Source organism: Periplaneta americana, chromosome 9, assembly GCF_040183065.1.
Source record: "Periplaneta americana isolate PAMFEO1 chromosome 9, P.americana_PAMFEO1_priV1, whole genome shotgun sequence".
NCBI lineage: Eukaryota > Metazoa > Arthropoda > Insecta > Blattodea > Blattidae > Periplaneta > Periplaneta americana.
Window position 1 is genome coordinate 161,575,007 of NC_091125.1, and position 17,827 is coordinate 161,592,833.

Genomic DNA, 17,827 nt, shown 5'->3' on the forward strand with positions numbered 1-17,827 from the left:
TTATTAGTGGAACAACGTTTGTGAGAACATACCATTTCAATTATGAGCGGAAAATTACATCTGGCATGTGATGTCCGTCTGTGTTGACGCATTGTTTAAGGCGCTGACGAAAATTCACCTCTATTCTTTCCAGGAGATCTCTGCTGATTTGGGTGATGTGTTGACGTACTGTGTCCTTTAATTCATCTAATATTCGGGGCTTATCCTCGTAAACACGTGCCTTGAGGTACCCACATAGAAAAAAATCACGTGGACAGGTCAGGGTACCGAGGGAGCCATGGAACATCACCAAATCTCGAAATGAGACGATTGGAAAACAGGAGGCAAAGAACTGCCATTGACGCTCTGGAGATATGCGCCATGGCCCCATCTTGCTGGAACCACCTATTTTGTATGGGTGTAAATGTAAATCGCCTTGCAAAATCCGTCTTACTGTACGATTGCTGATTCCAAGTGCAGCTGAATGTCTTCGAGCAGAGCGGCCTGGGCTGCGCAGTATCGCTTATCTGACTGAAAATTTTCTGCAGTACGCACTCTGTGTTTAGGGCCGGCGATTTATTCTTCAGTATTGCGCCTATTTTTTTTTAAGATTTTTTAACCCGACTTAAGATTGTGTCACGCACGGGAACAGAATCATTGCGATTAATATTGAATCTGTAGCAAAACTCACGCCATATCGAGGTCACCGACTCGCCATTTCTAACAAAACAATCATACGCAAACATGCGTCCACTGCTCCATGATGCTGACTGCAGGTGAAATGCTATGAGCCACGGAATGGAATGTCACATGCCGCACGTCTCTCCCTTTCATAATGACCGAGTACAAGCCATTTAAAAAACACTTGGTTCCCATGCCCCACCCTGTATTTGGATCTTCCAAATAACTCAAATAACTGCATTATTTTTCGCAATTGGTTATTTTACTCTGCTTTATCAACTGCTATGGTTATCTTGTGTCTGAGTGAGATGATGATGATGCTGGTGAAATGAGTCCAGGTTAAGGGAAATCCCCGTAAAAACCTCACCCAGGTAACTTGTCCCAACTAGAATGTGAACCCAGACCTGTTCGTTTCACATTCAGGCAAGCTAACCATTACTTCACAGTGGTGGACCAACTGGACTATTGAACTCAAAACGTCATCGGAACTTGCTATTCATGAAATTCAGTATTTAAAAGGAATATGGATGTTGAAGCATAGTATTAGATCTTGCTTCAGTGGTTCACTCACATGTAACAAATGGGTTTGCAACAATCTTATAACAATAAAGCGCTCACCAGTATCAGTTTCTGGCTGGAGGGGTTAAGAATTACAACTAATTTTGTATGTAATAATAAGACATCGGATTTATGTGCACTAAAAGTTTAGAATGCCACCAAGTATACTAGAGTGAATATGGTGTCCATTGGGAGAGTTTCTAGGCCTGATTCACAACTCTCTGAAATTTAACAATATGTAAATCTTCACATGAACTGCATCTTACATCTTATAAACCGTGTTCTGGCGTGTAAATGGCTGATAAGACCATAAAAAATATTGTCAATATAGTAAAACCTCTTTAATTCTGACCCTGATAAGCCGGACTTCGCTTAATCCGAACAAGCAAAATCAAAAAATTTATGAGTTTGGAAAAATTAAAGAACCTTGTTTTAAGACTTACTTCTTTACATAGAACTATGGAATTACAATATTACATCTATAGCATTAACAATAAAGAAAATCCATCAAGTTTATAGGTCTGCAGGCACATCATCGTAATTATGGGTATCACGTATGTAACTTACTGAATTATATGTACCAGTATTGCTTTACATTTTACTGTACTGTATAGTGTATTTAGGCCCTTTAAATACACCATAATAAACGTGTTTTGTTGCTATAAACGGAGTTTCAATGCACTTTCTACTGTTCTACTGTTAAGCATTTCAGTTAATCCGGACTTTCATTAAACTGGTCAACTTATCCCTCCAATTAGTCTGGATTAACGAGATTTTACTGTATTTTGTTATGGTCTTAACTGTCTAAAAAAATGATGTAGCCTACTCACATATAAATTTTTCATAAATTCATTAAGAATGTTTAACGCTTTCTTTTGCTTAAAATATTATTCATGAAGGATATTTGAAATGGCGTTCTAGTAATAAGGAAAAGGAAAACATATTATCTTTGTATTTGGGTAAATATCATACAGATATAATTCAAACACATTCATAAAGTTATTGAATGTGACTGGAAATATTTTTGGGCTGGAATTGTGGAGATAGCCTGAATCCAGCAGTAAAATAGGTGAGTTGTGGCTAGCCATTGAAGTTCTTTACAGTAGGCCTACTTTACACTAAATACAATAAACAATACTGTCTCAGTTACAGGTACTTGATCATTTTGTCGTTTACAAAATAACTATGAAAATTTATGTGCAGCAAATTTTCCGGATTTTATTATGATTTAAAATTTTATTTTATTCATGGAATTAATAACCAATATTTATTGACATAACCCATTACACTAATTTCTGCATAGTGAATTACATGCAGAATGATTCACTTAGGCCTAATGCTCCCGAAAACCTCTTATATTTTCCACATGGGGCAGTGCAATAAAGTGCTGATTGAGAAGCATTTAAGCTAGATTAGATTAGATCTTTATTAACAGTTAGAATTGCAAACATCCATGGCATACTTAAAAGAGCACACGAAATGAATAAAAATTGAAAAAAAATTAGCTGATATTTGAAATAAGTGGCTTAGTAAGGTACACAATAGCACTACAGCCCCACAAACTAGTTCTCAAATCTAGTAACAGTACATTTTAATACCCTAATTAATGTCTCCATTTCTGTGATACTTAAGTGTTTGGGTATTTGCAACATGTAAGAGAGACAGAGATATCCAGCATGTCACATATCTTCAATGGAGGCAGGAAAAGAGGATAATGGATATGACATAAGTTACCAGTACCCTTTTCGTGATATGGAGCAGATACTGTAAGTAACTCCAAAACATTGCATTTATGACAATCGCAAATACCCAAAAATCTCTAATCATGTTAAACACAATGAAATTCTCCAATCATACTTTGTCCATTATTTTTATAGTAAACTGTAGGATCAAATTAAATTAGTTGCCTCAAAATTTAGAGTTTGAACTTTAAACAATATGATTGATATATAGTTGCATTTTGATGCATTGTGTGGTATAGATACGTTTTCAGAATTAGTTTTGATACTGGATAAGAATACATAAAATTACTGTCAATAATAGTAAGTCTAGATATGACAGCAAAAAAGAGTGATGCTCAGATGTTACCATGTGTACTGAAAGGTAAATGTATAAAATATTTGAGAAAGGATAAATACATATGTAGAACAGCATTTGAAAATGACTGATTTATGAAAACAACAAGAAGGTAAACGTGCTACTATCTGAACTATGCTGGTGGCCACAGATATATGACAACATATATTTGACAACATGTGTGAGCCACCTCAAAGACATATTCAGGACTTAAAAACGATAAAAAAAAAAAGCGTTCGTATACAAGGATGATTCCAGAAATAATGCACAAACTTACTTCATTGACACGCATTTCATTTTTTCAATCCACTTACATCAAGATCGTTCAATATAGTCCCCCTGAGGTGTTATGACAGCTTCCCAGGATTGTGGTAGCTTTTGCATGCCGCTTAATTTTCCTTTGAAGTTTAGATCTCGGATGCGTTGGGTCACAGCTGTGTTCAGGTCATTTAACATTGCAAAAGGTATAGTCTCTAGACACACACCTTCATCTCAAATAGCAGAAATAAATAAAATGCTCTCTCAACTAATAACACTCAATAAAAGAATTGTATTCCAATGGATACCATCCCACTGTGGAATCCTGGGAAACGAGAATGCAGATGCTTTAGCAAAGAAGGGCAGCACTGCTACTTACAGACCTGTTACTAAATCTACGTATTACTCTGTGAAAAGATTTATTAAATCTACATACTTAGACTTCAACAAACAAAATTTGATAACACAATCTCAAGGGAAAAAATGGAACTCTCTGCATCATAATCCACAGTTGATTCCCGATTTACCACGCAAATCGTCTGTAGCTGCATTTAGATTGGCAACAGGCCATGACTGTTTGGCCAAGCATCTGCATAAAATTGGAATATATCAGTCTCCTAACTGTCCATTGTGCAACTCAAACCAAGAAATGGATTCGGAACACCTCAAAATCTGTGCTTCAGTGGCTGACCATGACAATATCTTTGAAAAATATTGGAGTGCAAGAGGTCAAATGACTTTATTGTCAAATGCCTGGCATTAGAAAACAACAACAACATTGCAAAAAGTTGACTTTGAAGTGGATTTTTCATTTTAGGGAAAAGAACATAGGTGGATTCATGTCCGGACTGTAGGTTGGGTGAGGGAGTGTTTCCCATTTGTAATTGGTCATATGGCATTCACTGTCTCGGCAATTTGTGGTCATATATTATCGTAGAGAAACAGCACACCAGACTCCAATAGCTGTATCAGTTGTGGTATATTTTTGGGCACAGTTTCCTACGGGCTATGTCTGCACATGTCATCCGTCTATCTTCCAAAACATTGGCAACAATTACCTTTGTAGTGAAGTCTGATGATGATTTCAGTCTTCCAGTGCGTTAGTTGTCTTCTGTACTAATATGACCTCCACAGACACTTTGAGACCATCTGGAAATGGTACTACGGTTTACTGTAGTCACCACACACTTCTCTCGAAACAATTAATAAATTTCCGGTGGCGTATGTCCACGTAACGTTCCTATTTCAACCAATGATCTTTGATCTCAGACAGTGATGTAATATGACTGATTTTCGTCGTCCATTTTAATCGCTTATACACAAAACAGTTTTTAAACAATTTAATAACTGAACTTGCACAGAATCGTTCGGAATAACTCTCACTCGCTTATACGCAAAACAGTTTTTAAACAATTTAATAACTGAACTTGCACAGAATCGTTCGGAATAACTCTCACTCGCTTATACACAAAACAGTTTTTAAACAATTTAATAACTGAACTTGCACAGGATCGTTCGGAATAACTCTCACTATTAAAGCAATAAATAACAACCACGCATATCCCTGAATATGGGAGCACAAGTGCAGTGTACATTACTTCTGGGATCATCCTCATATGTAAATAATAATAATAATAATAATAATAATAATAATAATAATAATAATAATAATACCATTTTGGAAAACATCAGCATTTCTGTATGACATTTTTCTTCTTGGAATGTATTTTATCCTTTCTCAGTTTCTTAACATAATTTCCGTGTTGGGTTGTGGTAGTATTTCAAGTGGAAAATTTGTGTTGCTTTGTTTGTGATTTTTCTGTTGTATTGTGTGTTTCATGTCTGTAATCCCAATGAACCTGTAAATCTCTTTGTTTTCAGATATTATTAGAAACACTGTTACCAATTCACTCTTTGCTCTCTTACTATTTATTATGCCGATATATAACTCAGTTGCTGCTGCTGTGACCTTGTATAAATGTAGTTACAGTTACAAGGGTTGGACAAAATAATGGAAACATTACTTGAGTCTCACCAGTTCTATATTAAGATGTTGCTGGACTACCATATTGCTGGCAAAAGGGAAAAATCTCGAAAGTCCTGAGAACCAATATTTTCAGGAGTGCAATAAAACTGCTCAGTTTTAAATTTGCTCGATAATATGAACAAAAGTATAATGCATAAAATTATGTGAAATGATTTTGAGATAATTTTAGGGATCATACATACTTCCCCTTGGCAGGCCGTAAGGTCAGGGATCCCACAGGGATCAGTTCTTGGCCCTTTACTATTTACAATTTATATCAACGACATATCAGAATCTCTAAAGTACTGCCGACACCATCTCTATGCAGACGACCTTCAAATATACATAAAATTCCACACTGACGAATTAAATGATGCAATAACTAAAATTAATGACGATCTGGACTAAATCTGGACATGGACACGGAAATTCCGACTTAAACTAAATCCAGAAAAATTACAGTCAATCATTGTGGGCCATTCACGTTTGTTAAGCACTATTACCATACCAAATTTATCCCCGATTAAAACACACGGCACCGAAATTCCGTTCAGTGAATCAGTAAAGAATCTAGGTATTTATATGGATAAAAGTTTAAATTGGAACATTCAAGTTGCAGAAACCTGCAAAAAGGTATTTTCATTAATCCACTCGTTTAGATGATTGAAGAATTTTCTACCCTTTTCCATGAAAAAAATGTTAGTGCAAGCACTCGTGATGCCCCACTTCGATTACTGTGATATTCTGCTTACTGACCTAAGCGTTACTTCGGCGCAGAGACTACAACGTGTTCATAATATGTGCGTCCGTTTCATCTGCAATATTCGCCGAGCTGATCACGTAACACCATCCCTCAAAATGTTGTCCTGGCTCCGTCTAGAAGATCGTGGGAAAATCCACTGTCTTTCCCTTCTCTTTCACATATTGCATTTCTCCACTCCTGTCTATCTTGCGTCTCGTTTTCAAAATTTATCCACCCATCATAACCTAGACACACGATCACAACACTCCTCAATATTATCCATTCCCTCCCACCGAACATCCTCATATTCATCTTCCGTGGCTGTTCCTCGGCTTTGGAATTCCCTACCGAGTAATGTCAGGGACTGTCAGACATCAAACCAATTTAAGAATAGGCTAACGAGATATTTTTCTAACAATTATTGTCAACAATAATAGCTGTTTCAGGTTTCTCAATGTTTAATGGTTATATATATCACAGATAAATATCTAAATTATCTCATTATTATTATTATTATTATTATTATTATTATTATTACTATTATCATTATTATTACAACTATTTCTTACCAGTGTTTATTATTGTCACACTAACATTAGTTATCCAATTTTCATTATTTACTTTCATGTTGTTTTATGATCTGGATATTAATGTAATAACTATGTAAGCAAATGTATTTAATTAGAATTAGAGTTTGGCTGGGCGGAAGAGAAGGCCTACTGGCCTTAGCTCTGCCAGATTAAATAAATAAATTATTATTATTATTATTATTATGATTATTATTATTATTATTATTATTATACTCTTGTTCATATGTCAAGAAAATTTAACACCAAGCAGTTTAATTGCATTCCTAAACATTCTGATTCTCAGGACTTACGAGGTTTTGCACTTTTTCCAGCGATATGCCTCTAATACAACTTTATTCCAAATGTAACAGATTCAAATTAATTACCGTATAAACAATTTGGAGTGGAATATTGGACCATTCTTTATGTAGAATATTTTGGCTACATTCCAGACAATTCTCATATATGTGTCTATATCACAACACAGAGTGTTTCATAATTATAGGTACAAACTGCAGGAGTGAGTAGAGAACAAAGAACCAAAGCTAAAAGTCCGAATAAACATAGATCTGGAAACCAGCCGTTTCTGAAATCTATGGGGATTTATTATGTACCATCAGTAACAATGCTCTGGGATAACATAATGTCTGATATGCACTGGAGAAAGAGAGTGCTCGATATGGCCACCGTTCATGATAAAGCAAACATCAGCACATTTCTTCATTGACAATCGTACATGTTTGAATATCCCTGGCATATCTATAATATGTTGACAACCATTGACAATGAGTTTCCGAATTCGTTAACATTATCAATAGGACTAGAATACACAAAACATTTCAAATATTCCAAGAAAGACCAGAGGATTGAAGTCTGGTGACCTGGGAGGCCATGGTTTGATAAACCACAGCTGATACACCTGCTGTAAAAGCTTGTGCATAAGAACCCACGAAGGTTGAAATGAAGTGGGTCATGCATGTACCACAGCAGCTGCTTTTCCAAAGAGGCACAGCATCCAAAAGGATGCGTAGCTCATGCTGCAAAAAAATATGCACGACTATTAAGTCTACCAAGTAAGAAATGAGGTTGCATATGTACGAGATATATTCAGTTGAGTCGACCTGGTTAGCGAGTTGATATAGTGCTGGGCTTCTATGCCCAAGGTTGTGGGTTCAATCCCAGGCCAGGTCGATGGCATGTAAGTGTCCTTAAATGCGACAGGCTCCTGTCAGTAGCTTTACTGGCATGTAAAAGAACTCCTGCGGGACAAAATTCCGGCACATCCGGCGACGCTGATATAACCTCTGCACTTGCGAGCGTCGTTAAATAAAACATAACATTTTTATTCAGTTGATGACCAGTGATGACATCATATCTCGGAAATGGTTGGTTCTCGAACCTATGTTTATTAGGACTTTTTGCCTCGTTTCATTATCCTCTAGTCACTGCTGCAGTTTGTACCTATAATTATGAAACACTCTGTATTACTAGTTCTCCCATTATTTTGTCTATCTTCTGTTGGCTAACAAGCAAACATTCTAACGGGGCAGATAAAAAAGTTTTTTTTTTTTTTCACCATGTTAATAGTGTCAAAAGAAGTGCTTATACAAATTTTGGCCACTCGACCTCAGTTACGAGGGCCTTAAAAAAATAAGTTTGCCAGGGGCTGTTAACAGAAAGAAAACACAATTTCGTTGGAAAAATTTATTGGAACAGACGCAGCAATTGTTGGGATACTTTTCAACATATTCCCCACCAAAATTGAGACATTTGTCATATCATGGGATCGACAAAGAGGTGCAGACGGCTGTCAAACGCTGGTTTCGATCCCAGGCGGCTGACTTCTATGACACAAGGATACAAATATTGATCCCATGTTATGACAAATGTCTCAATTCCAGTGGGAGATATGTTCACAAATAGCGCAACAATTTCTGTATCTGTTTCAATAAATCTTTCCATGCAATTGTGCTTTCTTACTATAAACTATCCCAGGGAAAATCACTTTCTGGACGGCCTCGTAATTGCGGTCGAGTGTCCAAAATTTGTATAAATACTTCTTTTGACATTATTAACATGGTGGAAGAACAAAATTTAACTTTTTTATCTAGCTCCATCAGAATGTTTGCTTGTAAGTTCTGATTTCCTGTACATATCTTTGTATGAGAATGTAAAGTAGGTAGCTTACTTAGTTTGCACAATGTATCTTATTCGTAAATTCTGCATATTTACAGAGTATGGAATGAAAAATTTAACTTTCCCTCTGTAGAATGTGTGGGAAATAGTTATTACACTGTTCTGCATTAAGAATAATGTGAAAGTTTCCCCTCCCTTTTTTTTTTTACTGTGTATGAAATTGTGTAAAAACTTCTTTCATGCTTGGTGAACACAAAACTTTGAATACTCGTATTCATTCCACTTCCATTAATCAGTACATTCTTGTCCATGTAAATATTTTGGAAGTTTATTCATTTTAAGCCCTTTTTATTAATTATGTAGCATTAATTTTGTACAGCTGCTTAGTGTGATGATTTGTACAGTTTTACAGTGTGTCATTATACAGGGTGGAAGAAAATAGTTGGTCATCAAACTCCAGGAACTTGTTCCACACAATTAAGCAAATAGACATGTTTACATAAACATTATTCTGCTTGAAATATTTGCGTTTGGCAGCTGTGACCTCTTCTGCGATCCCTGTTTATATAATTATACCAGTTAAATCCTATATTATCTCTCATATTATGCATCAGTATTGGACGTGTTTTTTATGTATGTTTTATTTTTCAGTTTTTTTAACCAATTATATTTCTTAAGAAGGATCATTAACTACGAAACGCGAAGTTTGGGACAAATGTTTATAAAAATGTTTTCTTTGTATAACAGTGTGGAACCAATCCCGAACTTTAGTTTCTTATTTTACCCTTTCTCCCTATATGTAGCCTATAAACAGTAAAATCGACTTAATAATTGTTTATTATTAATTTTGTATGTAGGTTACTATGTAAACACATTATTTTCCATATATTCTACAGCCCTTAATAGCAACTGTGTAGTTGGCCAATTTCTGATCACTGTAGCTTTCAACCCTCACAGTTGTTTATAATGTAGTATGTCGTAGACAGATGGCAGGCTCATTGGACTGTATGCTGAATATGCAACCATGGTCATGCCATTTTACATGATTTGTTAAATGATAATGATTATTATTACATTTTTTGAGGTACCTGTGCTTTCTGTATATGAAATTCCTCTCCCACACTCCATTCTGTAATGATATTGATTTCAAAATTATTGCCCAAAACACCATCTCAGAGATTCGAATAAGGGACCTTTACTTTGGAAACATTAAATAAAGTATTAACAGCATTTAACGAGGAGATAGTCTACTTTGCATCTCCCTCTTTAAAAAAAAAGTCGAGACAGAATTTCAAATTTTATTGAACTACTAGCTGTACCCGTGTGCTCCGCTGCACTTGTTAGAAATAAATATAAAGTAATTACAAAATTAAAATAGGACATCTGGTCCAGGAACATTCGTGTTTGATAGAAGGATAAATCGTTTAATATGTCACTTAATTTAAATTGTATTTAAATAATTAAAATGCGATCATTTTGGTCCAGAGACCACTCATTTAGTGCAATGATAATTCCTTTAACATATTTCTTAATTGTTATTACATGCAAATAATTAAAATATGATCATTTGCTTCAGAGAACATCCGTTTTTGGTGCCATTTCGTCCCATCAAAATTTTACTTGGAATGAAACGTATCGAAAATCATTTTAAAAGAAACTTTTGTTATGCAACATTTTTCACAAAAATTAATAATAAGGGAGATATTTCGATTTATTTAATTCAAGCCCCCTTATAACCTCCCTTTTAAATAAAGTATTCTGAATGCCATATAGCCTAAAATCTAAGTTACAACGAACTTAATTTATATTTCAATTTTCATATAAATCGGTTCAGCCATTATCGCGTGAAAAGGTAACAAACATCCAGACAGACAGACAGACAAACAAAAATTTCAAAAAAGCGATTTTCGGTTTCAGGATGGTTAATTATACATGTTAACACCAATTATTTTTGGAAAATCGAAAATTACCAGAAAAATTTTGGCTACAGATTTATTATTAGTATAGATTGAAGTGTGAAGGTAAATGATACTTGAGTCGAGAGACCACTGAAAGGATTTGAAAGGTTTTGATAATGATTAAGATTGCTGAGTTGTTGAATTAAACAAACCTTTTGATCACTGATGATCATTGAAAGTCTATGGGATATAATGGCAGAATTTGGAATACCTTTGAAATTAATCAGATTATGCAAGATCTACATGGAAGATACAATAAGGAAAGTAGTTTATATCAGAAAAATTCGTAAATCAAACAATTAAAACAAAGTGACGCTCTCTTACCAATCTTATTTACTATAGCATTAGAGAAGATAATACGACAGTTAGACTTAATACCAGCTGGAATAAACCTGGGTGGACAACATAAAGTTTTTGCATATGTTGATGATTTATTATTAATAGGAAGAAATGAGCTTGAAATAAGACAGCTATTTATTGAATTAATGGAAAAAGCACCAAACATTGGATTAAATATTAACGAGAGTAAAACAAAATATATGGTAATCGCTAAAACAAAAAGGATTCCCAATAGCCTTAAAAGAAAAAATTATACTTTTGAAACAGTCAACCAGTTCAAATATATTGATGTTTTGATAGACAATTCTAATGAAAAAAAAAAAAAAAATGAAATACAGACTACTTAATGCAAACGAAACTTTTCATGCTGTTCACAAATTATTATCTTCCAATTTTTAACCAGAAATTTAAAAATAATTTTGTACAAAACTCTAATCCAACTTGTACTATTATATGGATCGGAAACATGGGGCTCAACTAAAAAGGAAAAACATAAATTAATGGTTTTTGAAAACAAAGTGTTGAGGAAAATTTTTGGTTCAATTTTTGACTTACTTGAAAACAAATGGAAAATTCGACATAATAATGATATTCACAGTCCTGCACCGTGGCGTCGCGGTCTAAGGCATCCCGCCTAGGACTCGCATTACGGAATGCGCGCTGGTTCGAGTCCTCATGGGGGAAGAAATTTTCTCATGAAATTTCGACCAGTGTATGGGACCAGTGCCCACCCAGCATCATGATGCACTTGGGGAGTTACGATAGGTAGCGAAATCCGGTTGCGAATGCCAGCTATAACGGCTGGGGAGATCATCGTGCTAACCACACGATACCTCCATTCTGGTTGGATGATCGTCCACCTCTGCTTCGACATGTGGGCGTGAGGCCAACAGCTGGCTGGTCGGTCTAGGCCCTTCACGGGCTGTAGCGCCACGGATTATTATAATGATATTCACAAACTTTATAATCAACCGTCAATTTTAGATGTAAATTGGGCAGGATATGTTATACATATGGATGACTCCAGCAGCGCAAAACGAATATTATATGAACACTTTTAACACAAGGCCACTGGAAAGACCTCGAAGTAGATGGAAAGATGAAATTCAGAAGGAATGCATGAAAATGGGAATTACTAACTGGGAGGAACTAGCAAAAAACAGAACAATGTGAAAGCGTTTTTTGGAATCGACATGGAGTCGACATGCTCCATAATATCCTTGGATTGATTGATTGAATGATTGATTTTGATCACTGATGAATTATTAATTTATTTAAATTAAGTAAATAACAACTTCACTATGTTAATATTTAAATTATGATATTTATTTATCTGACTGACTAGTTTCTATGTTATATTCTAGAATTCAGAGGATGATGGATGTAACATCGAAACTAATCAGTCAAGTAAAATAACACCACAATTTAAATATTAACACAGTGATGTTGTTACTTATTTAATTCAAATAACTTCATAGTAGTTCGTGAGTGATTATGTAAGTGTTAAAAGATTGTATTCAAGAATGAAGAATCCTTTTGATATTAAAGTTATAAACACAATGGATTCACTGGAAAAGAAATGCTCCATACTGACTTAAACCATTTCTACTGTTAGGTACATTCTGTTTCTTCCCAAAGTGACATTGACGTCACAAGTAGAAATAAAAATATTCTGTAATTTAGCTACACTGATTTCGTCAGTCAGGTAAATTATCACTGTAGATAATGTAATTTTCCCTGGTACGAGAACAGCCTCAATCCGCCTGCCTTCTGTCTGCACATTATTCACTTCCCACACCGTCTGTTTCCATGCTGTGTGTTTCTGATCTGTCCTTCTCTTGTTTTCACTCTGTCTGTCTTTCTGTGTGCTGGTGGCGGGTAGGAGGGCGATAGAGAGTCCTCTGTGAAGGCTGTTGATATGTCTGCTGCTTCCAACATCAGTAAGGTGAGTACTAGTTATTTCAGAGACAACATAGGTTGGGTGCTCTATAAACACTTTTGAGATTGTCATTATATTATATTATATTACTAGCGGCTTGTGCAGCAAATTCTGCAAACTAAGTACATTAGACGTTCAAATAAACATTTTTCAGATTTATTTTCAATGAAGAATACGAGACATTCTGAAAGTTATTTGCTTCCATAATAATGAAAGATACTCTCTCTCTCGAGCCAATACTGAAGAGAACCACGCATATAAATATCTACACCACACCGCCGTTAAATATACGAAAAAGACCCAACCCCACTTGATTAATAACTACAAAAATATTTGATTTTTAATAATATTATTATCTTACGTAACAGTAACATATACTATATAGCCACCACTCAGTAAAATATAGAAATCAAAATCTAATTTAAGTTATTCTCTACATCTACCTACATAACCCCAAAAGTTTCACTTTTATATCATCAATATAGCATTAATATGTATAATTAATGAAAAATAGTCACATCATGACATAGATAATTTGTAGAAACAAAAGCCGCCCTAAATAAGGGTTCGATAGATCGGCCTACTAATCAATTCATAAAGAATAATAAGTAAACAAAACAATTTTGTGACACTTGGAAAGAAAAAGAAAAAAACATAAAGATAAGAAAACGTAATATTTCATTTCTAATGGTAATAATATCATCAAACCACCTCAAGTTTTGTAGTTCTTAATATCCAATACACAGCAGTACCCAGAAAATTACACATCACAGAATCGAACCTGTAAATTATTTTTAGTAAGTTAAGTTTTTAATAACCAATTTAATTTGAGCTCTAAATATGTCAGCATTCTTGCTGATCATGGCCTTCGTGTAATATTGTTTACTATAGTGTGTGTTTTGTTTTATTCTGAAATGCAATTAGCTAGTTCTCAAAACTGACGACAGATGGTTTTGGAAAATAGGAAAATTATGTTGAAAAATTGACATTTCACTGAAAACTACTATTTTTCTGAAAAACTTTGAGTTCCAAGCTTCAAAATGAGGGGTCATTTATTAAAATCCGTTCAGCCATTTTCCCATAAATTCCATTACTAGTTCAAATTATATTATATATATTACTTCATACAAACACAGAAAATACTCCCAAAAATAATATACACTTATGAAAAAAATAAATAAATAAACAATTATTTGATTAACAATATTTTCACCGTTACAATTACACATATATAAATTATATTATATTATATTACAAGGAATTATACAAAGAACCAGATCAAGCATTTAAAAATTAATAAAAAGGCCCGACATTCACTGGACACGTTATGGGAACATCAAAAGAATCCCATTCTAGTCATAGAGGAAAAAGCCACAATGTGAAAACCAAAAGATTAACGACAATTGAGATTAATTTTAATATAGAGAGCTCTAAAGCTTCTAGTTACAGATGATTGGCGAAATTTACACCTAATAATTAAAAAATTTTGCAAAACGTTTTGAATAAGGTTAAGTGATATCTCATAATGCTAATAATAATAATAATAATAATAATAATAATAATAATAATAATAATAATAATAACAATAATACAGTAATAATAATAATAATAATAATAATAATAATAATAATAATAATAATAATAATAATAATAATATGCCCCATAGTTTGCTTTCAAATCGACCTTTAGCCACATTAAGATACCATGATATCAGAATAATGTGCAACCAAAATTGTGTTTAGTTTCTGTAATATTACGTGTATACCCATCTCTTTAACCTTTAGGAGCCGTGCGTTCATTATAGTGGCCAGCTAATATTATGGTCATGACATGATATAATATGTTATAAATTATATGTTATGTAATAAAATACGTTGATATTCTTTAATTTTATATAATCATTCATTCAGTCATTCATTTATTTTATTCCATAGATCTTACATGAGCAATGAAACTTTAAGATGTGAAACAAGTCAAAATTTTACAATATTACAATTACAATTTTTACAAATTTTTACAGTTTTACAATTTAGTAATTTTCTACAATTTTTACAATTTTGTGCAATTTTGTGCAATTTTTTACAATATTTTGGCGAGATGTAGTGAGATGAGGTGAGGTCCGAGGATTCTCCAAAAGATTACCTGGCGTTTGCCTTTTGGTTGGGGAAAACCTCGGAAAAACCCAACTAGGTAATCAAATCAAAGGGGTTGATGCCGAGGATTCGCCATAGACCATCCGGCTTCAGTCCCACGGCTGGGGAAAACCTCAGAAGAAACCATTCAATGAGATCAAAGGGAGATCCAACCCAAGCCCAAATGCAGCTCCGGATCAGCATAACAATCAAGACATTGCACTTGATTAAAACAATAATTTTTTTGTATTTTTTTTATTAAAAAAAGAGAGCAAAATCATTTCAACTGCAGTCAACTGAAACCCCGTCAGCTTCCATGCGTACCATTACACCGATTGTTTTACATGGGCCCTCCCCATCCTTTACCACAGGCTCAATTGACTGCAGTGGTCAGGACGCGAACCTGCGATCTTTGGCATGATATGCTGGCCAGACATAATACCTTCTGCACCTTAAACCGCTTGGCCAACGAACCCAACACGAATTTACTCGATTATGCAGATATACGAACCCCTGGTTAAGAGTTAACACATTTGCGTGCAATAGTGGTATAAGTCTTCTGGCTTCTAAGGGTTAAAAATAATACTAAACTGTACACGTATAAGATTTTACATGGGACTTACAATTCATTCTGAAATTTTCGATAAGCCAATTACTAATTTCAATACCGGTATTCTTATTTATTAATAATACAGTCAATATGACTTTACCTCTATTATCAGGCAGTACATCTCACTTGACGATGTGTGTCAGAGGAAGAAAAATTGTTTGTATGCATCTGAAGTCTGACTAGTGTAATATGTAGCTAATCAGCGATGTATGCAATGGAGGGGGAAAGGAACTGGCCACCCTATCCCACTGTCCTGGCTTAGTTGCCTTATGAGTGATGCCTTATTAGTGTCACGAGATTGAAATCTATCTTCGAACAGTTGACTAAACAACAATAATATGACTTATTATACAATATTGTAATTAACATTTTACATAATGCTATTTACATTACATTAATATAGTAGTTATTGGTAATATTTTTGCCAGTTCGGCATCTTCAAACTACATAAAATATGTAACAATATTCCCACCACTCTGTATACAGGATATAACAGAAAGTTATGTCAAAAGTTTAGGGAAACGTTCTTCACAGATAGAGACTAAAAATACGGTATGTTATATGAGCATGGATTCGGAAATGTTTCATTTATATTTTGTTAGAGCTTCTTTTCTAAACTCTGCTTATATTGTATGATGCACAAGCTAGACAGTGTGGAATGCCATCTTAACTTACTATCGTGGAACAACCCTGCACCAGAACAGTCTAATTGCATGCAGACCCTCTTGTTTACCTCTGGTTAGAATGTAATTACAATTAGAATTGGGGTGGAGAGGAGGCGATCAACCGTACATTCTATTTGTGTGTTTTCCCAGAGTTGTTGTGTTTAGTGTTCTGGTATCAGATATAATATTTTCATCCTCTACATGTGAGAAATGTTTCCCTAAAGTTTTGACGTACATTTTTGCTACACCCTGTATATCGTTAAATTAAAGTGGCTCTTTTTTTCCACTAAGTGTGTAATATATTTGTATATCAGTCATATGTGAAATATTCTTTGTTTTATGTCCTTCATCTTCTTTGGTAACGTAATTAAATTGCAAGTCACTATAGTTCCACTCACATTTATTATTCATCGTTGTTGTTACTCGTGTGAAGCTAAAGGTAATTCACATTTAATCATATTTCAGCCTTACGAGGGTTTATCTGATTTCCCCATGGAAGTGATAGCAGAGGAGGAGGAAGATGAGGATGACGATGACGACGATGATGCTGATGGAAGTAGCAGTTCCGGCAGTGGCGCAGAATTTGTTCCTTCGGCATGGAACAGTGAAGCAACACCCAACCGCTCAGCTTTGCGCAGTCCAGATAAGAAGTCTGTAAGTGTCGACAAGTGACAGGTTCTACTCATTCTTATAATGACCAGACCGATCATTTGAATGCTTTTGTTCAAAAGACCTTAATTAATAATAATTTGGTTATTGTTGGTCGATAATGGAGAAAAATTCGTTCTTGCGCCAGGGATCGAACCCTGAATACCCAGTTCTACGCACTGGGTGCTCTTCTAATGAGCTACACCAAGGCTCAATCCACAGCACCGGATCGAATCTTCCTCCTTTTGTTTTTCGTAGCTGAGTTAGAGCACCCAGTGTGTAGAACTGGGTGTTCTGGGCCCGATCCCCAACACCAGAGCGAATTTTTCTCCATTATTAATCGATAATAACCATGTATGTATGTATGTATGTATGTATGTATTTGTGTATAACAGTTATTTGTTAACAATATTGTTTGGTAATCAGAAAACTGTGTTTTAAGCATTTTATATTCCAACATGTCACTTCGTTACCTATGTACGAGGAGGATCCAGGAAATAACGACCGTTCG

The 17,827-nt window shown here is 34.7% G+C and overlaps 1 protein-coding gene across 3 annotated transcripts in view; it reads left to right on the forward strand.

Annotated features, from left to right (window-relative positions):
- LOC138706674 (uncharacterized) overlaps positions 1-17,827 on the forward strand; it is a 399,695-nt gene that overhangs the window by 346,955 nt on the left and 34,913 nt on the right. For 2 of the 3 annotated variants that reach the window (XR_011334044.1, XM_069836232.1), the window contains exons 11-12: positions 13,205-13,267; positions 17,134-17,322. Coding sequence is in view for 2 of the 3 variants with exons in the window: in XM_069836232.1 (XP_069692333.1) it covers positions 13,205-13,267; positions 17,134-17,322 (252 nt within the window). In the remaining variant the exon portion in view is untranslated. The remainder of the gene's footprint in view (positions 1-13,204; positions 13,268-17,133; positions 17,323-17,827) is intronic. The other variant, XM_069836234.1, reaches the window with a different exon arrangement.